The sequence below is a fragment of the Alosa alosa genome, chromosome 24, assembly GCF_017589495.1.
Source record: "Alosa alosa isolate M-15738 ecotype Scorff River chromosome 24, AALO_Geno_1.1, whole genome shotgun sequence".
NCBI classification, from domain to species: domain Eukaryota; kingdom Metazoa; phylum Chordata; class Actinopteri; order Clupeiformes; family Clupeidae; genus Alosa; species Alosa alosa.
Window position 1 is genome coordinate 9,709,942 of NC_063212.1, and position 23,774 is coordinate 9,733,715.

The window sequence follows — 23,774 nt, forward strand, 5'->3', positions numbered from 1 at the left end:
TCTTATTGCACGGAAACAAGCGCCTTAGTTACAGCTGTTATTTAAACCCTAAGACCGGTGCTCCTGCGCTGGGCATTCAAATAAAGAAAAGGCAGCCAATCAAAGCGCAGTGGGGAAAAAACACCTCCAGGCAAACATTCCAGACGGCACTTTAATACAGAAGGCACAGAGGTGCCTTGTAGCCTTTTTCAATTTAGGGTTATGTTTTTTGTTTTGCCTTTTTTGCTATGTCTTGCCTTTCAAATCATAAATTAAGGGAAATTCTTCGATTTGGTTGTCAAGAACTGCTTGAGTCCCCCACTACTACCACCACCACCATCCCCCCCACACTACAGGGAAAGCTGTCAAAATGCACTCAGGGAGGAACGAGTGTGCAGTGATTGCAAGAGACTCGCTGCCAGCGGTGTGTCAGGTAGCTGTCGAATGCCACTCCAGCAGCTGGGCGCTTCTTCCAATCATTTCACAGAGAGCCGCGGCCCACTTTGAGCATTTAAAAGGAAAAACAACAACAAACAAAAGCTGCACTGCACACTCGCTGCCCTAGTTTCACAACATTATTTTTCAAAAATTTCAGGCCACACCAACATTCAAACAGTGTCATAAGTTCTATGGGGGAAAAAAATGAGTCTGATTCTGATGCTGCCTTTGCAGCCATGTTAATCCAATCTTCTCGGTTATTAATTCTGATTGCATCAGTGTGACTTGTGTTCTGAAATCGTCAAGCGAATCAAAAGCAACATCAGCCGTGAATCTACACAGAGAGCACAAAATCACTTTTTATGGTCGGTGGATCTTTGAGAGGCTGAGAACGCTATGCCTTCAGTCTGGACAACGTTGCGTAAGAGCTATTTCAGGTTCAGTCATGGCCATGGGCAAATGTGGACTGCAGGGAAGTATGACAGGTCGCCATTCACAACCAGTGGAGACAGAGATGCCTCAGTTATCCACACGCAGCCAGCACACATCTCCATTTGGAACACTTCTGTTTTTGTGCACTGTCTAGTAACCGAGGACAAGGAGACTGTTACCAGGTAAACATAAACATGTTCCAAGAATCTTGAATACACAGTAAACAGATTGGAGGGCATTAAATGGTGCAGCAAAGACAATGTTGGGTAACGTCACTTCTGTTGTACAAACAAAACAGAGAGCTAGCACACCCCATAAACATGTTCAAGAATCTTGAATACACAGTAAACTGGAGGGCCCCTCCCTCTGTTGTACCCGTGCAACTAGACCCCTTTCCTCCCCTCCCTCCCGTAACTAACTGAAACTCTCCAGAACGCGCATCTCGTCGGTGAATGGCTGGAAAAGTTTGTTATGTTTCATGGTTCAGGCTGCTCTTGTTGCCGTTTTTGGAGCCTGGGCTGTCTACAGAGACTGCGTTTTTTTTCCAGTGTATTCAGTGGACAGGCAGCTAGCGGATTGTGAGAAGATGTTTGCTGTATCTGAAAGCACGTAATATCGCTTAGAGTACCTTTAATATCATCAGACAGAAAAGAACGCATTAAAAAAAAAAAAAACGGTGAGGGTCTTTTGTCGAAATGTGTTTGAAAAATGTTTATTTTTGGGAGCGAGAGAGAGAGAAAAAAGAAATGAAGGCTTTTTATCCTCATGTACGCATTTTTATGCTTCAGCCGACATTAAAAAGCTTTTTTAAGACAAATCCCTCCAGGGAATCGATTGCAATTTGATTGTTTTTTGACCCGTTTGAACTGCCCTTGCCTTACAGCTCCACTACTGTATGCTGTTGAATGATTATTCAGCCTGCCATAAGGGCATTAAACACGTGCTGTATGGACAATCTCCCATCTCCCTGCAGTCAGATAGTCACGTTTGTCCAGAACAAATTAAATCCATGAGGCTTCGCTGGCTTCTGTAAACAGCTTGTTATCAGCAAAGGGTTACCAGGGTTGTGCTGACGGGTGGTACCTCGCTCGCTGTGGTCTTTACATGCAATCAGAGGGGCAGCTCACCCTTTAAACGACCCGAGGACCCGGGCACCCACGCCGGCTGCACCAGTCAGCCGTGCTGTATAATCAGGAGCGAGGCCTCCGCGTGCTCTGGTGGGCTAACAGTGTAGCGCTAATTGGCTGGATCCGTGCGTTTATGGTCCGTCACAGTCTATTGGGCCACTGAAAGCGCAGTGTGGGTGGGGGGATGTGTGTGCATAATACTAAGAGGAATGTGGACAGAAGAACAAAGGGTGCCATTTTTTCCTGAACGATGTCTTTCTCAGGTCGTGTGTTATTCTTAGGTTAAATGGTACAAGTGCTGTAAGGACATGTTACAAATATATCGTTTAGTCCTTGCGGAGAAACGTTTTTATGCTGTAATTATGACCACAGTAATTAGCTATGTGTGCTCCCCAGAGATCCCTAGAGTGAAGCATCTGACCTTTGTGTGATCATTGTCATTGTCTACGTGGCCTACTAAAAGCTTTAATAAAAACAGAAATGTGAGGCTAATATTACTACTGAGGGTCTTTAATTATGAGAAGGCAAGCTGTCAACAACCCCGCCTGGTAAACACCATCACGGCAGCCGTCTGTAATTCATGATAAATGACTTCATGGTCATTTAGTTATTGTCTCCGTGGCTTATCTCATTATGTTATTTGTAAGATTGAGGGGCTTGCTGACTGCAGCAGTGGCAGGTTTCATGAATGACTGACTCACGGCAGGGTTAGGGCCTGCACAATAAGCCTCACCGACAGAGCGCGCTGAGGGAAGAACAGAAGAACAATGCGTGTGTGTGTGTGTGTGTGTGTGTGTGTGTTGTGTGTGTTTGTGTGTGTGAGAGAGAGCAAGTGCGGGTATGAGTGAGTATATAAATAGTTATTCACTGACAATCATCTCAAGGCTGTCCACCGCTTGAATACATGGGACGTGGAAGCGGAAGAGAAGAGAAATGTGGGACAGGAAGTTCCCCTTCCTGCAGGGGAGATTTGTTTGGACAAGCAGGTGGCGTGCCGTGCTGGGGGACGACGACACTGTGGTGAGTGTGTAAGGGGATGTTGTTTGGAGGGAGGTGGAGGGAGGGTGGGGAGGTTCGAGGGTAGTGGTGTCTTGAGCCAGGCAGGGAGCAACAAAGTCTCAAGGTCGTCCAGCTGTCTACCCTAACCCCCCACCCCACCACCACCACCACCACCTCCACCCCCTGCCGACTCCACTTCCTCCGCACGCGCCCAGCAGAAAGGCTGCGCCGAGAATCCAATCCGGAGACTGCCACTCAAGCTGCAGCACCTGTTTCCTGCTCCTGGCCTCGCCCCCCCTAGTCTTTCTCTCTCCATCTCTCTGTCTGTCTGTCTGTCTGTGCCTCACTCCTTCTCTGCCTTCATCTATATCTCTGCCTTCCTGACTCTATCTCTCTCTTTCGGTTTCTCTCTCCGCCTCTCATTTTCTCTGCCTCTCTGTCATTCTTTCATGTCTCCATCGGTCCCATAGTACAGTACAGTATATCTGTGTCTTAAGGCTTTAATGAAAAGGTAGAGTTATTAAAGCTGAAGCCCCTAATACCAAATGATGAGAAGGGCACGACTTTTACTGTTGCCAAGCTGCTCTTAGCAACCAGATTTAAGCAAATGGCAACCAAATAGTGACTTCTGGTTGTTCCTATTAGCAACCACTATTCAAATACAAAAAATGAATGAGGCAGGAAAACTGAGAACTCAATGTAAGCTCCATATGTTTGCTAAAGACACTAGCCCGATGTTTGCTCTGCAGAAATGTTCATTTGGGCGTGACGTTCCGTGTAGGCTACGTGGACATACGGTTCTATGTATTGTGTATGCTTGAATGTTGAAAAAGTTTGAAAAGTGCAGTGAGGTCAAACCAGAGCTGAACTTCCTCAAACATAACTCATTAGACATGGCAGATGGGAGAGTTACTAAATCTGCATGGTGGATAAGCAAGCACTTTGTCAAAGGCTGAGAAGAACTCCTGCCAAAACCCCCCCAAACCCTCATTACTTTGGCAAAGCAAGGTGTCAGCATTGTGGAATGAACTCCAATGGAAAATATGCATTTTGTTTTCGGCAACCAAAAGCTGCTGTTGGACCTGATGCTAATTAAACATTTGCGGTGACAATCTTTTAATGGCAACAAATTACACTAATGATAACAGTAAAAAAAAAATCTCACTGTCTACAACTTTACCTTTCTCCAGTAGTGATGTTCACTTTGATCTCTCCAGTAGTGATGTTCACTTTGGTCTCTCTAAATCACGTTTAGGGGGAAATGTTTTTATCCCCCTTTTCATTTCTTATTACTGTGTCCCTCCCACTTCCACCACTCTTTCAAGTCCCTCTGTCATTCCCCCAAACGTGCAAAGTATGCTGGCTTGTAGGGTTTCTTTTTTTTTTTTCAAAGAGGTGCCCAATTAACCTGAAAAGGGATCTGTGCGGACCGTGCAGGGCGCGTCAGTCTTCCTTAGCACCAACATCCTCCGAGGCTGGGGCAGATTACAAGATCAAAGCCCCTTATTGATTTTAATCAAAATAAAAAGCAGGAGCCGCAGGCGCACACTGACACACACACGGGTGTAGGCACACACTGACACACACACACACACACACTGACACACACACACACCCAACCCCCCCCCCCAAAAAAAGCAATTCCCTGAGAAATCGATCCAGTCGATAATGAGGGCACTGGGATGCATGCTTAAAAGCCTCCGATTTAAAACTCATTCTCCCCAGATCCACTCCTGTGCAGAGGATTAGCCCTAATTACAACCTGCTGAAATCCACTGCCCAGAGACGATTGTAGGACGGGGGCCGGCAGCTCACTTTGTGTGCTTTAGCGTGTGTGTGTGTGTGTGTGGGTGGGTGGGTGTGGGGTGTGTGTGTGTGTGTATGGGGGGGCGGCATTAAGTCCCCAAGAACACCACTGTGGAAACGTCAGTTTACCTGGAGCTCTGAGTTTGTCCCAAGAGGAAAAGAGAGACGGAGAGAGAGAGAGAAAGAGAGAGAGGGAGAGAGAGAGAATGAGGTGAAGGAAAAAAATGTAATCGATGCCTAGGCTCCCTCATTACCATAAACTGAGAGGTTTAGCCTAATCTAATGCACCGCAGGAATTTGAAATTAAAATTAAATGGAGCCACTAAACACTCTGTCACCATCAGTGCAAATGTGTTAGTGTTGTGTGTTTATGTCGGAGCACGTGGGAGGGGTGTTTGTATGCCTGACTGTGAATGATATAGCTGTGAGAGACTGATAAAAATGGAGTGAGCCACAGACGGGCAAAGCCGAGGGATAATTACAAATGGGCCTTAGAAACAAATGAATTAGCTGATATGGGTGGGTGCTTTTGATGTTAGTAGTACATTCCGTATTTTACGATCACCCGATCGAATTACACATTTCAAAATGAGAAAAATTCAACACTGAGTTAATACATAAGGGGAGTCATTATAGAGTGTTCTTAATTGGTTCATACCTAAACATAAGCTGGTGCCTTCAACTAGACATACTGCATAGAGTTGCGTAATATGACTTGGGAGAATGAGCAAGAATTAAGTGAAATTAGGTATTTTCTATAGCTTGTGAATGTGGTGGCTGTACTCTGACAGGGTATGAAACAGTACTTTCATTAAGAGAGCAGCCACGGGCATGTGTAAATTTGATCGTTTTTGGCTGTTTTTGCGCTATTGCCAGCGCCCTCTCTAACACAGAGAGTAACACACAGCTTGGCAGGAGGCACACAAACTTTCCATTCCTGTACCATTAGGGGGGCTACAAACATCCCAAGTTTCCCATAGATTAGTGAAGTTTAAGTAGGCTAAGAGGAAGAGGATAAAAAAAAAAACCTTCAACAAACACTATCTGCTTTCAGCAGTGGTCATAATTAAAACAGTAGAAATCTCATCGCCGTGGCGCCCTTTTGTAATGGCAACAGAATGGCCAGAGGCCCCTGGTTACCATCTCTATTTGTCATGCTCCAAACTATGCACTTTCCCCATGGGGCATTTTCCAAGTCCATAAATAAAATGTACAGCCAGATGTTCACTGAAATAATATAGAAAGCGTGTGTGCAATTAAACAACGGCAAGCTGTGTCACGGTGGACTGGGCTTCAGATGGGCCGTCGAGGCGAAGTACTAAAAGGAACACAATCCTCTGTGTATTGTCTTTGTATTCTCTGTTTAAATCTTTAATGCTTTTGTACTGTCAGTTTGGATTTGGTGTACAGTTTCTTTTTACAACCCTACCCCCCCCCTGCTGAGGACGAGCACATGACAGATCTAGCTAATTTCCTCCATCATTCACGTCTACGTAAAAAATATCAACACATTTTCACATTTTACTTGTATACCGAGCATTGGGAAAGTGTAATTCTTTATCTAATTATTCCAAGAAAAACATCTTATGAAAAGTCTATTAACCTCTGCTAAGACAACAAAACTGCATATATCATCCTGATGTCAGTTCTAGGTTATGTGGCGATGCAGGGATATTTGGCCGGAAATAGACGAATCTCCAGGACAGATTTATAGGAAGCCTTAAGTTAAGTCTTGAGGTAGAGAGTGCTCGGACTTCTGGCTCTATTTAAAGATCCTTAAGTCAAAGTCATTAACCGCTTTTCTCTTCCTCCTTCTCTTCCCTGTCTCTTCATCCACCTTTTCTCTTCCTCCTTCTCTTTCCTGTCTCTTCATCCACCTTTTCCTTCCCTCCTTCTCTTTCCCCATCCCTTCATCCACCTTTTCCTTCCCTCCTTCTCTTTCCCCATCCCTTCATCCACCTTTTTATCCCTTTTTCTTCTTACCTCACCTCTCCTTTCAGGAGTTTCCTTTCAAGGTTTCTTCCTTGGTAAGGGAGTTTTTCCTTGCCCCTGTTGCTCTTGGGTGCTCCTTGTTGGTGCCCCCCACCCAATCCCAATCCTCCCCCACCTTTTTTATGCAGCCCTTGCCACTTAATCTACTAAACCTCTTCTACTGCACTTTACCCCCCCCCATTAATGCACAAATAGGCTGACACCAGACATAATTTCACTGCATTTCTTACTTCCAGTAACTATATGCATGTGACAATAAACTTCCTTGTATCCTTGTATCCATTTCATTCCTGTCCGACAGTCTATTCAGGTGGCCTGGGAAAAAAGACTTCCTTAAGAGTGAGAGTGAGTGTGTGTGTGTGTGTGTGTGTGTGTGTGTGTGTGTGTGTGTGTGTGTGTGTGTGTGTGTGTATGTATGTGTGTGTATTCTTAGGGTTCTGTGTGTGCTCTGTGAAAGCTCTTACGGTTCTGTGAGTTCTTATGGTTCTGTGTGTGTGCGTCTGTGTTAAGCGAGTCTGGCTGCATTCCGTCTGGGTTGGGTTCTTGGTTTCTCGGGAGGTCCTCCTGGTCTCCCTGACCTAGATTCCAAGGACCAGACTAAACGATCCATCAGCTCCGCAGCTAGCGCGGAGTTCAAATAAACAATACCATACATGGGTGACGTCATGTGGGGGGATGCTCTCATCAGGCAACTATCCCCTTTCCCATCTTTCTCACCGTTTGTTCCTCTCCGATTTTCTCTTTCCTCTTTCTTTCTTTCTTTCTTGTCTCTCTTTTCAGTCTTTTCTTCACTGTATTCTGCCTCTCTCTGAAGAGCACCCTACTGTGGGGTTGAATATCCATCTTCGTTCTCAGACTGTCCTGCTCACACTAGTTGCAGATCATATTCTGATGACTCTCTCTTGAGGCATCTGACTGCAGCACAATGATATTTTTTCTGGCAACCGTCCAAAAATTCCCAGAGATGGGAAACATACTTTTGTAATTACCAGTTCATCACATTACTTTCGGCCAAAGTGCATTTAAGCAGTCGTCATTACATTGTTGTTATGCGGTCAACAGTGGTGCCAAATTCCAAAATCTCATGTTCCTCTAAAGAACAACAGACAATGCTGTGCTTGGCCAAATCCGAATCACACTGCTTCTGCCGTGCTGGGTCTGAGTCAGTTTATTCTGTTCAGTGGGTAAATATTCCACCCCCACACACACACACACACACACACACACACAGACACTGCGGACCAGCAGCCCACCTATGCAGTCATTTTCATAATAGGGCAATCACAGCATGCTCACCCAGCTTGTCAATAACCATTCATTGTTTTTTCCGTCAATGCAATCTAATTATGCAAGCAAACATCCCATATCCATGGGCTTTTCGAATAACCATCATGCCAAATGCTTATTATCCATCAGCCCAATATTCAAGAACGACATATATGATTGTGGGAGGAGATGGCTGCAGCTGATGACTTATAGTTATAGTGGACATATGATTGGTGACTAAATCGTATATATATTTTTATTCTAACATCCCTATGTTTGTCTCTATTTAACTGACACCTTAAATATGTTCTTTACTTTTCCCTAAGTAATTCGCATTTAGCTTGAAGTAGAAATGCGCAGACGCAGATTTGCATAAATGATCCGAAACCCACACTTGAGGAGTACAGATATTTAATCAGAAACAGACTTAAATCAAAGTAAAAGTAATCTATAAGCATACCACTTAAGTAAAAGTTTCTATTATTTACATTAGCATGACAAGTAGCCCATTATAAAACATTATAAAACTACTGGAAGTAGAAGTACAAAGTACTAATAAAAGCTTTTGAGGCCAGGTGGAGTGAGAACCCCCTCCCTTCACTATACTTTTAATGAAAAAGAAAGCAGTCAGAACTTTGGATAGGCTATTAAGTTCATGCAGCACCTTCAAACTTCGTGCCTACACTTCATACACAATGTCTTCAAAGCCTGAACAAAGGTATGGCTGCCATTCATTTTTCACTGCTGCTTCCTTAGGCCTATAATGAAGTTTATTCAACATGTTTAGAAAGGCAGTTACATCACACTCTATAAACACGCTTTGAAACCCTAAACAAATTATGCTATTAATGAAAAGCAAGCAGCTAGAATTTCAATTTAATTCAGCTCCTTACAACAGCCTACATAGGCCTTGGTGTGCACTGTATTAGTTATATTTGCTAGGCCTTAACTCTGTCACTATGTCTTTATTCATTGCTGTGACCCATGGTGACATCAGGTCAGAAAATCTTGGGGTTGCAAATATCTAACATGTTAAATGGAAACTGTGGCTTTTGTTTTCATTTGCACATTATTTGATCCTACTCTCTACTTTTTTCTGCTAATGAAAATATAGTGGAGTAAAAGTATACATTGAAAATTGTAGTGAAGTAAAAGGGAAAGTAGGAAGAAACATAAAAAAGTAAAGTACAGATATTCCCCATTCATACTTAGCGTACTGTACTTAAGTATTACTACTTACTGGTAGTTACTTTACCTCCCTGGAAATACGTTAAACTCAACCCATTGATGACAGCTAATAATGTTATGCTTTGTTTACCAACTATTGTGACTAAAGCCTATTTGTCCAACAGCAATGAGGATGAAACTTGTGGTGTACTCCAAAAGTCATCAGCAGATCTATTGTCAGTAGAGTGGCAGAAGAAGTAAGAAGTTTCTGGAGAAAAAGGTTTCTGGCTATGGCACAAGGAGAAGGACAAGGACAACAATAACTCTGCTTCCAGCTTTCATTTAACTAACAGCTCAAGCCAGCCAGCTCCTACAGTGGCCAATATGAAGAAGACGTTAGGAATTATTTCCTTTTGCCGGCATAAACTAAAAGTTGGAAGTAGGCAGAAGAGGTTGCATAAGTGATGGAAGACCTCATATGTTACAGTAATTACTACCTCTCCCAGTTCATCAAAATTTTAAGACGAAAAAGAGGGGGGCCTATCTTAAGGAGAGAATGGAGAGTGAATTGTATAATTGGCAAAGCCCTAGAAATCACTTTTCCGTCATAACTATCATCAAATATCTCTCGCAGACTCCAACGATACCGGGTGTTTTTCATAACACCGCTGTGCCATCCTTTGTCGAACTTTAATAAGGCGTTCGTGTTTTTTCCCCTTTCCCTCTATTGATGGAGGTGATATAATGGCCGCATGGGTTTGACAAAATTACTGACGCATCTATCATGTCTCCCCTGGTGGCTTGAGTCAGGCCTGATCTATTATATAGTGGTGAGCGCCAGGACGAGGCGATTCAGGTATACGGCTGAAAGGGTGAAATCGGCCCAGTGCACAGTGGAAAGACAGCTGCCATAATAATGCCATAATGTCACAATCAAACTTAATATGTTTTCAAAAATACCCGACATTCAGAAGTACCCCACTTAATTTGCAAATATGGACACAGTTACCGTGCTTTACAAAAACAAATAACTCCATTCAAACAAAAACAACGTGCTTTGATGTGCCTCCATCAAAATAATGCAATGTATTTTTGCAAATAAAAATGCTACTTGCAGATAAATGAAGGACACATGCAAGAAAAAGACAGGATGAGGATAAATAAGCAATATGTTTATGCACAACTGGCTTTACTACTGCAACACATTTCTTTATTAAAGCAACACCAAAGCACTTTTCCTGTCGCACGCACGCTATTTGTTTATCCAGCACTGGCTTTGGAAATAACGAGGTCTACAGACAAGGTAGAGTAGGTTGCATGATTTTATGAAAGTATGATGTATTGCGACATCAGAAGCAAGTCAAATTTGTAGTTTCTTATGTCTCATTCCATCAAACTACAGATCCGCTGTAGTTCGATGGAATGAGACATAAGAAACTACAAATTTGATCTGGCAAACTTGCATAGTGCGGTTATAGCCGATAGAGGGTCGCGAAGAGAATGCAGAAGTGCCGTTCACCCTGTTACGAGTTGATGAACCACTGAAACGATTTTGGAAACAATATTTTAAGGTACAAAAAAATCTTTGGTGTTGCTTTAACAAGCACACAGCCACCACATCCTTTGTTTGCATCCTTTGATGCCATGCTATTCGTTCAAACACAAGATCAACTTGATACTTCTCACCTACAAACCCCCCCCCAAAACTCTCTGACCTCCTCATCCACCATACCCGCCGCCTCAGGTCCATTGATGCAAACACCCTCAAGACCCCCAGGATCAAGCTGTGTTTATATGTTTATATGAAATGTCAACTTATTCAAGGCAAGACCCCTTCAGATCTCTTAACTTTTGAACAAGTTCACAGGCTAGCAGCTTGACTAGCTAGCTAGCAGCTTGATAGACACAACACTTGCACGGTCAAACAAAAAACAACATCCTTTTGAACATCCTTCAAAATCAACATGCACTTTGAAGTCAGGATTGCCAGATGATGCTGATCAATAGTGTGGTGGTTCGCTGATTTCTGGCATCACAGAACACGCACATCTGCTAGCAATACGGCTATACTGTGCAAACTCTTCAGCCAGCGTTCCCTACTTGTATAAACACTTTATACCTCCCAGCAAACATCGATCCCCAGCATAGCTTAACTGATAGCAACATGAGCAAGTGTCTGAGGTCTTAATTCACTATTGACGTAATGGACTCATTACAGCTGTCCAAGCTGTTCTCTCTGGTCTGTCTCAGTCTGTGGTGCCTCTTTGCGTTGCCTGTGTGTGTGTGTGTGTGTGTGTGTGTGTCCAAGCTGTTCTCTCTGGTGTCCGTCTCAGTCTGTGGTGCCTCTTTGCGTTGCCTGTGTGTGTGTGTGTGTGTGTGTGTGTGTGTGTGTGTGTGTGTGTGCGCTTCACAGGTATTTTCAAATAATTGCCATATCTGCCAAGAGAATTTTCTCGAAAACAGCGTGCAAAAACCGTGATAGCCGTTATTTGCCGTTAATGGTTCAAGCGCTGTATGTCTACAAATGCACCTTCATGTGGCCAGCTTGCAAACTTTCTTCTGAAAACTGATCCGTCTTCACAATTAACACACACAGATAATGTGATGAATAATGTAGAACTCACGGCCGTTATTTGCCGTTACATTAGAAATATCTGATATAATTCTTGCACCAAGCTGAGAGGCCACAAATGACACCGATGTGATGTCTATGCTGAATTTTTTCATTAGTCTGCTGTTGTGTATGATCCATTTGGTATGCGCAGTGTATAGCAAACATGGATAATGCTACAGTGCTACAGCGGGAGAAATCACTGGAGGCCTATACTACTTCTAGTATGCTGGCTTAGGCCCTGGGGGACATTTTCTATAAATGTACAGCCATAAAAGGTGAGTAAGATACATATGGGAACGTTGTGAGCTTTTGGCCCGAACTGTAAATTCTGCCCGTTGGCCTCATTTCCATGAAGCTGCCGATAGCAGAGGGAGGCGTGAGGCGAGCAGAAGGGAAAAGGAAGAGGAGGACTCACTGATTTCGCTCCACCTGTAGCACCAATTCCAGGTCCTGCGCCGACACCACAATCTCTCCTCTGTCTGGGAACTGGTCCTATAGAGAGAGAGAGAAAAGAGAGAGGGAAAGAGAGACAGAACAAAAGAGAGAGGGGAAGAGAGAAACAGAAAATGGTTAGAAAAGGCGCCCACATCTTGAAAAAACAAACACACACACACAAAACAAAATGCCACTACATGCTCTTGGCCAAATAAACGTCTCCAAATAGTTACTTTTGGTGGTTAAAACGCTGCTGTGACCAATTCAATTCTGCCTATTTCCCTCCCACAAAAAGACACACAGCAATTTCCCTGCGGGACATGAAAAAAACTACATGCAATTCATACTCCCTTCAAAAAAATATGCTGTTCTCGCTGAAGAGTAAATGCACAGACACTTCATAATGGTGCCAGCCTGTTTAAAAAAGGCCCTTAAACACGCTGTGTTATTTCTGAAAGAGTTCACATTGGCGGCTGTGTCACATCGCTGGCGGCTGCTGGTGTGGTGTAGTGGGTGCAGTTGGACAGCGCAGCGCAGCATGTGGTAAGCTGCGAGGACTGATAGACGCGGCGCTGGGTACGGGAGTAAGTGGTGGAGAAGAGGGGGATAGAGAAAGGGATAGAGAGAGAGAGAGAGACAGGAAGAGAGAGAGAGGGATACAGAGAGACATAGGGAGGGAGTGAGAGAGGGAAAGAGAGAGAGAGAGACAGAGAGAGAGAAAGAGAGAGGGGGGGAGGGATAGAGTGTGGGAGGCAGACAACTTTATCTGAAGAGCCTCGCTCTGTTCCCGGCTCTCAAGAGTGGTGACAACGGCCCGTCAGTCGGTCGCCCGTCAGACAGCAGCTGTGTGGCATGGAGGGAGAAAGACAAGAGAGAGATGGAGTAGGAGGGGGAGTGACGAGAGAGAGAGGGAGAGAGAGAGATGGAGAGAGGAAGGGAGAACGATAAGACTGAGAGAGCGAGGGAATGAGTGACAGAGAGAGAGGGAGGCAGTGACAGATAGAAAGAGAACGGAAAAAGACAGGGGGAGAGACAAAGAGATATAGATAGAAAAGACAGTGAGAGATGATGTCTCTGTGTGTGTGTGTGTGTATGTGTGTGTGTGTGTGTGTGTGTGTGTGTGTGTGTGTGTGTGTGTGGAAAACAAAGAGTGAGTAAAGTGGGGAGGTGGTGGTATTCTGAGCATGGAGCTGCACTGATACCGCAGGTGATCACAGTCAAACAGAGAGATGCATTTTGTGCCAAAGACTCATCACTTCCCAACCAAGTGGGAGGAGGGAGTGGAGTGGCGGAAAGATATTCATTTTTATATATATAAATAAAGAGTTTCTCAGCACACAAACAAACTGCTCCGAGAACAAATTTTCTCGAGAAGCCTCACTTTGCCATCGACTCGGCTGGAAGAGCTTTGAACGGTTCGCCGTGGGACTTAGCGAGATCTGAACCCTGTTTGCTCCTCAGAAGTGTTTTTCACCTGCTGTGGGGAGGTGAGGCAGAGCGAGCGGGCTTGTTTCAGAAATCGCTCTGGCGACTGCGCCGCCCCGCACTCCAGCCCTCGCCGTGTTTGCGGCTCCGGCGTCGTGCTGCGCTGGGAGTGTCAGATGCGGGCTCGTGAACAGAGGGAACGTCATCAATTATTCATTGCTCCACAGGCTGGCCATTTAGTGTGAGTCAACCGCAGCGGCTGTCTGTGTGCTGGGTGACTACTTGGGGAAAACATCTCCTCTGTTTTGCGTTTGTCCGCACCACTCCTTCCCCTCATCAGAAAATAAAATTAAAAAAAAAAAAGCTGGATGACCCTTTTCTAAATTCGGCGCTGACGTGTTCTGACCACAATGTTCCTGTTTTTTATTCATTTTCTTTCCTCAACTTTTCCTTCAACCCCAGCAGAGCCAAGGACATGGAATCCAAAATCCAGAATGGGGATGACATGAAGGCAGCAACCCTGACAAGAATGCAAACTACTGTTACAAAAAAACCCTCCTGTCAGACAATGTCCAATCAAGAAATTGTCTGTCAATGTTCCCTGAATGGGTCTCTCTTCTTTCTCTCTCTATATATATATATATTTATATATGCATAGAGAGAGAGAGAGAGAGAGAGAGAGAGAGAGAGAGAGAGAGAGAGAGAGAGAGAGAGAGAGAGAGAGAGGAGAAACACTGAAACAATGGCGAGGTGCGTTTGACAGTTTGTCGTCACGAGCGCCACACGGTTGTCTACGGGTGCACCCTTGTCTTCCTCCGTCACACGTGAGACAGGTAGATTACGGGCCTGTGGAGAGGAAGAGGTATATCTCCCCCTATCAGATACAGACGGCCTTTTCCGCTTCACTGGGCCAGCACTAACATGCTGCCTGGTGACGAGGTCTTTCCTATTACATGGATCAGAGCCTGGCTGTAACATGTAAGAGCATGAGAGAGAAAGAATAAGAGAGAGAGAGAGAGAGAGAGAGAGAGAGAGAGACATGTGAACTATTTCCATCTAATACCCATTTGGGTTTTTATTCGTTTTTCACCTGTCCGAGGCCTTGACGGAACAAATCTATCTCTGTTGTATGTCGCCCAAGGCTAGAGGAGCAGCGACTCTCAGAGTCATGATTAATATACGATGTCAGTGACTCTCTGACCAGCCACATCTTCTTCTTCTTCTTCTTCTTCTTCTCCGCACTGCCTGTCCCCCAACCCACCGGCACCGAAGAAAAAAATGAAAGAAAATGACGAAATGACTCTTTCCTTGGCAGCTGGAAACGAATCGCCGTGGCAATCTCAATGCCGCCGTATCCCGGAGGTGGGGTGATGACTCTCCCTCGGCACAGACGCCGGGTCCACTGATACGGTGGACCCCCGGCGCTCACGTGGAAGGGGCTTGCTGCGGGCCGGCGATTATGGCCAAGTGGCCCGACGAGAGATGGCGTGCCGCGTAGTGGGCTTTATCGTGTGACAGACTGGCCAGTCATTCAGCCGTGCATGGAACGGGATTGGGATTCCATATCTCAGCCTGGTCGAGGGGGAAGAGAGGGAGGGAGATAGAGAGATGGAGGAGAGAGTTGGACCGAGCTCGGAAATCGCAAAGATCCAATCTTCCCCCTGACACTTTTCTCATCTTGGAGCTCTTGTGGGGGGATGGGGATGGAGGGGAGTAGTTTGGGGCGATATGTAAAAATAAAACTAGGCCACAGAGTGTCTTTATAGGTTGGAGGAAGGGAGGGGTGGTTGTGGTGGTGGAGCGGAGTGGAGCGGGTGTCTTCAGAGTCCTTTCCTCACTGAGGTGCTAAGTGCGCCGGGGAGGTGTGGAGGAGATAGCTTTTCTGAACATGCAATCGCTTACTGAGCGCCAAGACAGACAGAGAGAGAGAGAGAGAGAGAGAGAGAGAGAGGAGAGAGAGAGAGAGAGAGAGAGAGAGGGGCATGCACTTTGACAAGAGAGAGGGGTGAGAAGAGGATGGAGCAAGGTGGGGTGGGGATGAGATAGATGGAGGTAAGAGGTGCAGAACTCTGTGTGTGTGTGTGTGTGTGTGTGTGTGTGTGTGTGTGTACGAATTTATGTGTTGGGAGAAAAGCAGTGTTTTTGTTGGCACATCCCGAATGGAAGCGATATGACAGTGAATATGTGTGTGTGTGTGCATGTGTGCATGTGTGTGCGCGTGCGTGTGACTGAGGGGGTGTGCACAGGCGTAGCTTTGCTAAATGACAGAGATGAGAGCCTGTAATTAATCTCCCTCTCTGCGTGTGTCTCAGAGTCTGAAATGAAATAACTATACAAATGATGGAGGAGGAGGAGGAGGAGGAGGAAGGAGGAGGAAGAGGAGGAAGGGTACTGGGAAGAGGAGGAGCAGGGAGAGAGAGAGAGTTAGAGAGAGAGAGAAAGAGAGATACGGAGAAAGACAAGCAAGGAGGGGGTGGCGTAGAGTTCAGGCAGGGTGCAACGCTGGAACTCCGGATGAAGCAAAGCTGAGGAGACGAGCGCTCCCCTCCCCAGTGCCTACGCGCGCACACACACACACACACACACACACACACACACACACACACACACACACACACACACACACACACACACACACAGACACACACACAAACTTTTACACTGGCATACACTCACGCACACAATAAATCTATTACATAAAGCTACAGTAAAAATAAAATTGCTAGCTCACGGTGTGCCGTGTCTATGTGAGTCAACTATCCCACTCCAGTACAAACTGACTTCAACTTAAAAGTTTTGCAGAGAAACAGGGCCAGAAAAAAAACCTCGCTCTGCTATGGTAAAGAGAGAGAGAGAGAGAGAGAGAGAGAGAGAGAGAGAGAGAGTGAAGGAATCACATCCAGTAAGAAACAGCCCTCTCTGTGCCGAACGTAACATGATTATACGTCTCTTTATTCACCGTGTCCAACAGCGAGTGTTCCTCTCGCAAAAGCCACAAAACAGCACCGAATAATGCAAATCCGGCTTCGTCCTCAAGCTGCGTTGTCAATAATCCTCCGTTTCTTCTTAAATTTTCACTCCTTTGCTACCCCTCACTTCACTTCAGGCACCTCAACTGTGCTTCACCTTCCGGCAACTTCACTGATGCTGGTCATTCCCTCTTTAATGTCGGTGACTGACTGCTTGGCAGACTCAAAGAACGTCAGCTTAACTGGCTTGCCGCTGTCCTGCCAGCCCAATATTGACACTGTAGACACCGCCGCCATCATCTCGCACGCAGTGATAAGGGAGTCAAACTGGGACATGGAATCTTCTAGAAGAACTTTTAATAAGTTTCGGCAAACTCCCAAAGCCTGGTGGAAAATATGGGCTTCTTACTGCAATGACCTTTTCTGCAACATCCTTCAGGATGAACGTCTCCAGTCTCCCATTCCGTTATATCAGAGGGGGGTATATATAAATATATATATCCCTTAAACCCCAATGTTTGACTGACAGCTCAACCGTCCACACAAACTACACTGTCTAATAAATGCGACATCATGAAGGATTGTAGGAAGTCGTCTCTGTGTCTGGTTTTTTGTGTCTGCTGTGAGGACCCGGACATGAGGAGCATGCGTTTGTGTCTCTTCCAAAGGGCACGGCACGATGGGGTGTCCAAGATTCACTCACGACATCAATACTTTTTTTGGAGAAGAATGACCGTGGAAAGGCCGACGTGTCGCATGGGCTCTCCTTCATGGCCATGGTCGGTCATCTGACACACTCTCCAGCATACACACACACACACACACACCCTGACCCTGTCCCCTCTGCCACAGAGAGAGAGAAAGAGGGGGAATGAGTTCTATCATGACCGAGGGAGGGAGGAAGCGAGGGAGAGCGAGAGCACGGCAGTCTGACATGATTCTGTCTGAATGATGAACACAAGGGTTGCTGCAGGTGGAGGAGAGGAAATAGAGGGAGAGAGAGAGGGAGAGAGAGAGAGGAGAGAGAGTGAGAGAAAGAGAGAAGGAGAGAAGGGAGAGGCAAGGATCCCTGGTTCTAAACGAAAAACGTGGTTTTCATCCTCCGGTTCCTTGCTGCGGTGCAGACACCCTCTTCCCAAACGGGTATGCGCTCTGCTGGATGCCGCACACATGCAGCGAGGGAACAAACACACAACCACTCACTGAAAAGTGTCACACACACACACACACACACACACACATACATATTAATTCACATGGCAGAGCACACACACCACATGCTCAGAAATATACTGTGACGGATACAAATATCTGTGCCACATGAATACAAACATACAAACTCCTTCACACAATTTTATTGATGTTATGCCAGCCTACTCTGTTTTTGACACATACCACCTGCACAAAAACATGTCATCACGCCCACACGCAAGAATTCACAGAAAAATACAATGCACAAGCAGTATGTGGACACACACAAAACATATAGCATATACTGTATACACACAAAGAGGTACCATTCAAGGCAAACAATCCCATATGTCTCCACTACTATTTGCATAGTATACTTCAAAGCCATATACACTGATAGTGAACAAATCCAAACATGCACACATAGCTCCAGGTATGAAAGGTAGAGAGAACAAGAAGGTATTATGGTCAGAGAGAGAGAGAGAAAGAGAGAGAGGGGGGATGGGGTTACTGTGAGTGAAAGGAAGGGATAGAGAGGTAGATGTAGAGTAAAACTGAAAGAAAGAGAGGAATGTGTGCAGGCCAGTATCAAGAAAAAAAAAGAAAAAAGGTGCATAGTTTGCATTTATTTCTGATAACACATCACTGGCCACAAGGGAATGGGAGAGGGAGGGGCAGGCTGACCCAATTAAAGGCCCTCATCCATGCTTAATAATACCACCGACCAGCTTAACCCAATTACCTATTCTTATGGAGCTCACACTGTCAATATTTGCATGTGTTCTTGTGTGTGTGTGTGTGTGTGCGTGTGTGTGTGTGTGCGGTTGTGTGTGTGTGTGTGTGCGTGTGTATGTGCGTGTTTGTGCATCAAGCTCACTGCCGGATTCTTAATGCAAACTGAATCAACGGTCTCTACTCCACCCATGATTCTAATGCACCTCACAGAGGTTCCACCGGGAGTGTCTGTGTGAGTGTCTGTGTCCCTCTGTCTCCGAATGTGTTGTATGTGTGTGCATGTGTGAGTGTTTGTGTGTATGTGTGTGTGAGTATGTGTGTGTGAGTGTGTGTGAGAGAGGGTGTGTGCAAATAACACGCTCACCCCAAGCACATTAACTGCCAGACAGCACAACTCAGTTTTTACAGCAGCATTCTCAACCTGACTGTTTGTGAGGGCACACCTGTGAGAGTGGTGTGTGTGTTTGTGTGTGTATGTGTGTGTGCATGTGTGTGTGTGTGTGTGATAGTGACTAAGCTTGTGGCTCTATCACTCTGGACTCTGATGCCTCTGATGACTGTATAATGCTATAGTGCCTAGCAGGTAGGAGTAAACAAAACTCTACTGGGTGTGCTCTTGAGTTTTGAAAGTGCATATGAAACCCCTCTGCCTTTAATGTGTGTGTCACCAGTGCCTGGCAGAAGTGGCAGCTTTTAACCGTAACTAGCTCATAGTGCGCAGTGTCTTCTAATGGTGTTCATCCTTCTAATCTCCTCCTCCATTAAATTATTAAAAGTCAGAATATTGTTTAATAAATATAACCTCCGCTTCTGGATGTTTCATATATTTTTCAAGCAGTTACCCCATGACTGTAACAAATATGCCTACTTTGGGAGTGTCAGTGAGATTAACAAATGAGAACTTGAAATGGTAATGCATTTTTAGTGATGTGTACTGTTTAGTGTGGTGTGCAGTGTGTGTTGTGTGTGTGTGTGTGTGTGTGTGTGTGTGTATGCATGCGTGTGCGTGTGTGCGTATTTTAGTGCGTGCGTGCGGGTGTGTGTGTTCTCACAAACCACCCTCAATCTATAAATAAGATCTGAGTCAACCTGGCATGCAAATGCTTCACATCTTCTCAACCTGTTGCTATTTCCCTTTAAGTGGATGAAAATATATGACAGCCAAGCAAGACAAGAGGGGTGGGCTTTTTTGTGAGTCTCATTTGCAATAATGGCATCGCATAGAGTGCGAAATGAGCTCAGTAAATATAAACTCTAATGGTAGAGTGCCTGGTTCTGTGGTTCTAATGGTTCTGTGTGTGTGTGTGTGTGTGTGTGTGTGTGTGTGTGTGTGTGCTTGTTTGAGTGGAAAAAAAAGAATGGAAAGGCTAAGATGGACAGAGCGAGAGAGAGGGAGATGAACTCTGTCAAGTGTTCTTTTTTTGCAACTGAGAACAAAGAGACTTTTCATGTTTACTTTGCAGGAGCCTTGTGTTGTGTTTTGTCTGAGTACTTAAAAAGCTCCATGCTACATCCACTTACAAGGCATCAAAAAGACAAAGAATTGAACCAGAAAGTCCCTGCTCTCACTACAAGACTGCAACAACCCTTCAAAAAAAAACATGGAGTGGGAGGCAAAAAAAGGTGATAGCACCTCCAAACAAATAAAAACACTGCAGCACAAGAAAGAGGGATACAAGACTGCTGAAAGACGCAAAGAGTGCCGGGGTTAAGAGAAGCAGGGAGAGAGAGAGAGAGAGAGAGAGAGAGAGAGAGAGAGAGAGATGGAGAGAGAGAGAGACCGGACAAGAGAAGCCTGAGCTGGTGCCCGTGCCGCCGCGAAAACACATGAGGCACAGTCAAATGAAGACTTCCAAACCCTCCTATGGAACTTTCAGGCTGTCTGACAGTTAAAGAGTGGTATAGGGGGAAAAGAAAAAGAATCAGACAAAAGAAAAAGACGAAACAGAAGTCATCGTGAGCGCAGTACGGGCAACCGCTGGCTTCCCAGGGCACGTCATTACGCGCTGTGACCAGTGAAGCTAACGGGACGTGGAGGAGGAGGTGGACGCGATCGGACTGGACAGGGGAAGGGGGGGAGAGGGGGTCTGTGTGTGTGTGGGCGGAGACAAGGTCAGACATGGCCTCCGTGGTCTTGGGGTATGTGTATGTGTGTGTGTGTTTGTGTGTGAGAATGTGTGGGTTTGTGTTGTGTGTGTGTGTGTGTGTGGGCGGAGACAAGGTCAGACATGGCCTCCGTGGTCTTGGGGGTGTGTGTGTGTGTGTGTGTGTGTGTGTGTGTGTGTGTGTGTGTGTGTGTGTGTGTGTGTGTATGTGTGTGTGTGTGTGTGAGTGAGAGAGTGTGTGTGTGTGGAGGGGTGCTGAGAAAGGAGGGCGCAGGTGATGGACATGGGGGACCCTGCAGTCACCCCATCAGCCTCCAGAGCCTGACATTGGAGCCCGAGCTCAACATGCTATTCCCGTAGCATACGGACACATACCAGGGGTTTTACAGCGTTGAGAAATGCAAGGTCGGTCGCCTTGTTCAAATTTCACACTGCCTCCCGATAAATTTCTTGTGCAATGGAAACCATTACTTCCCAACAAGCATATAACTCGGTGGACTTGACGTTTGTAACTAGTTCGCAGCCACAACTGAAGGAGAGAATATGTGTGTACAAGGATACAAGGATACAAGGAAGTTTATTGTCACATGCATAATATAGTTACTGGATGTAAGAAATGCAGTGAAATTATGTCTGGTGTCAGCCTATTTGTGCATGTATGGGGTAAAAAGCGCAGTAGAAGAGTGGTTTAGTAGGATTAGGGCAAGGGCTGCATAAGAAAGGTGGGGGGAGGATTGGGATGGGGCATTCAACGGGCGAGCAACCCAAGAGTACCAGGGCAAGGAAAACCCCCACAAGGAAGAAACCTTGGGCAGATCCACGGCCTCAGGGGCAGTGTGCTGTGGGCATGTTGGGGATGTTTGTTGAGAAGCTTCCTGATGAAACAATGTGCTGTGTATGTAGGGGAGGGGGGCAGTGTACCGCAAGTATGGTGAAGGGACTTACCATTGCAAGCAGAGCACTGTATGTATGATGTATGTGAGTGATGACAGTGAAGATGTGTGTGTGTGCGGGAGGGGAGTGGAGCAGTGACTGTGTGTGTGTGTGTGTGTAGTGTGTGTGTGGGTAGGTGGGGGCAGTGTGCTGTAAGTATGTAGAGGATGTGTGTTGGAGAAGATCCTGAAGACAATGTGCTGTGTATGTAGGGAGGGGGTGCAGTGTGCAGCAAGTATGTAGAGGAGGCTTAAAGTGAGTGTATTAAAGCTGATGCTTACATGATTTTTAAACAGCACTTTTTTTTATTAATCTTCCCAGATGTTCTCAAAAGCATGTTTGTTAAATAAAGCATTTTTTGATAACTGCTGTTTTCGTCATCTGAACCCCCTCCCCCCCTCGTTTCACAGCTCATTACCACCTCAGACTATTTTTCAGCCAGGAAAAACACTGTGTACACACACAAACTCAAACTCACACACACACACACACACACACACACACACACACACACATCAATATGCCACTCATACACAGAACACAAACACTACTTACTCACCAAGTAGCGAGCGAGTATCAGAGTGCATGTGTTATCAGAGTGCATGAGTCTCGCCAGAAGGAGGGCCAACAATGTGCTCGCTGTACTTGGTGTGCCTTTTGCAAATGAGAGGCCGGTGTGTGTTTGGGTACATTTGCAAACAGAGCGACTGGCTTTAGCGGCAGCAGGACAGCTAATTGTGCGCTGGTTTACAGCCCCCCAAATGACCCTGCAATTAACAACCCCCCCCCCCACACACACACACTGACCAGAATACTAAATGCGGGGGCGACCAACCGCCAGCTATGAGAGGGAGGCCAGCATGTGTGGACTCAAAACCTCTTTCTGGGTGAGCCATTAGCAGTGACCACTAAGAGCTCATTCCCCTCATTTTCTCCATCTCCTCACGTTACATATCAAACCATTACATGCAATAGAAAGAGGCCTAGATAGATAGATAGATAGATAGATAGATAGATAGATAGATAGATAAATAAAAAGAGAAAAAGAGAGAGAGAGAGAGAGAGAGGGAGAGGGAAAAAGGCCTTCTGGTCCGATGAAAGGACATGATTATGCGGTCGGCCTTGGTGGCTATTTCGACAGGGCTTGGGCCACCAGCGTGCTTGGCATGCCTCTCATGCTTCCCAGAGGCGGCGGGCGGAGTGAGTGGAGGGCTCCATGACATTTTGCCCATTTCTCCCTCCGCCGCTCCGCTCGGGAGGCACAGACCACCCTGCGTGGACACAGGAACAGGCCGGACATTGAGACATGGATGAGGCCAGAGTCAGAGTCTAAGGCTGCATGGGCCAAACTGGTGCTATGCTGTGGCTTGTGGTGTGTGTGTGTGTGTGTGTGTGTGTGTGTGTGTGTGTGAGAGAGAGAGAAAGAGAGTAAAACACAGACAGGAGGAGACATAGAGAGAGAATGTGTGTGTGTGTGTTTGTCATAAAAAGTTTTAAAAACGCCTTCATAGACGCCCAAGGCTATGGTATTGACTCAGAGTACAGCGCTGTGTTTAAAAGACTGCTTGCATTAAAACAGTGCAACAAAAAAACTATACTTATAATGCTAAAAAAGAGAATGAGAATGAAGCATTCTGGGAAAGGCAGAGGAAGAGGAAAGAAAAAGAGAGAGAGAGAGAGAGAGAGAGAGAGAGAGAGAGAGAGAGAGAGAGAGAGAGAGAGAGAGAGAGAGAGAGAGAGAGAGGGGCGGGGGTGAATCCGGAAGAAGACGTGGGCCTTTCTGACAAAGAGAGAAAAACCTACATGCCTAGCCTACATGTCCTTCAGCTTGCTGATGTATCCCTGATGGTACACTCACCAGTACCTGTTTTTTTTTCTGCCAAACTCATTCAGTGCAGCACATCCTTCTGAAGCTTCACAAAGACTCATTTAGGGCCGGCCAGCTCATAGCCAACACACTGCCCACAGCCAAGCTAAATTGCACAACAACCACCACCAACCCCATCTTCACAGTTGCTTTTAGGGGCACCACCACCGAGGACTCAAACACAGAAAAGTACACATTCACACAGAGAAAGAGACACAAAGGTAAACATAAACAGGGACAGAGACAGACAGGCACACTTGACATCAATACATAATAACAAACAATGACCGATAG

At 45.7% G+C, this 23,774-nt stretch overlaps 1 protein-coding gene across 1 annotated transcript in view; it reads right to left on the minus strand.

Moving 5' to 3' along the window:
* The window catches only part of adam19a (ADAM metallopeptidase domain 19a), a 114,246-nt gene that overhangs the window by 46,445 nt on the left and 44,027 nt on the right, over positions 1-23,774 (minus strand). The window contains exon 3 of the mRNA XM_048235871.1: positions 12,236-12,312. Within this exon, the coding sequence (XP_048091828.1) occupies positions 12,236-12,312 (77 nt within the window). The remainder of the gene's footprint in view (positions 1-12,235; positions 12,313-23,774) is intronic.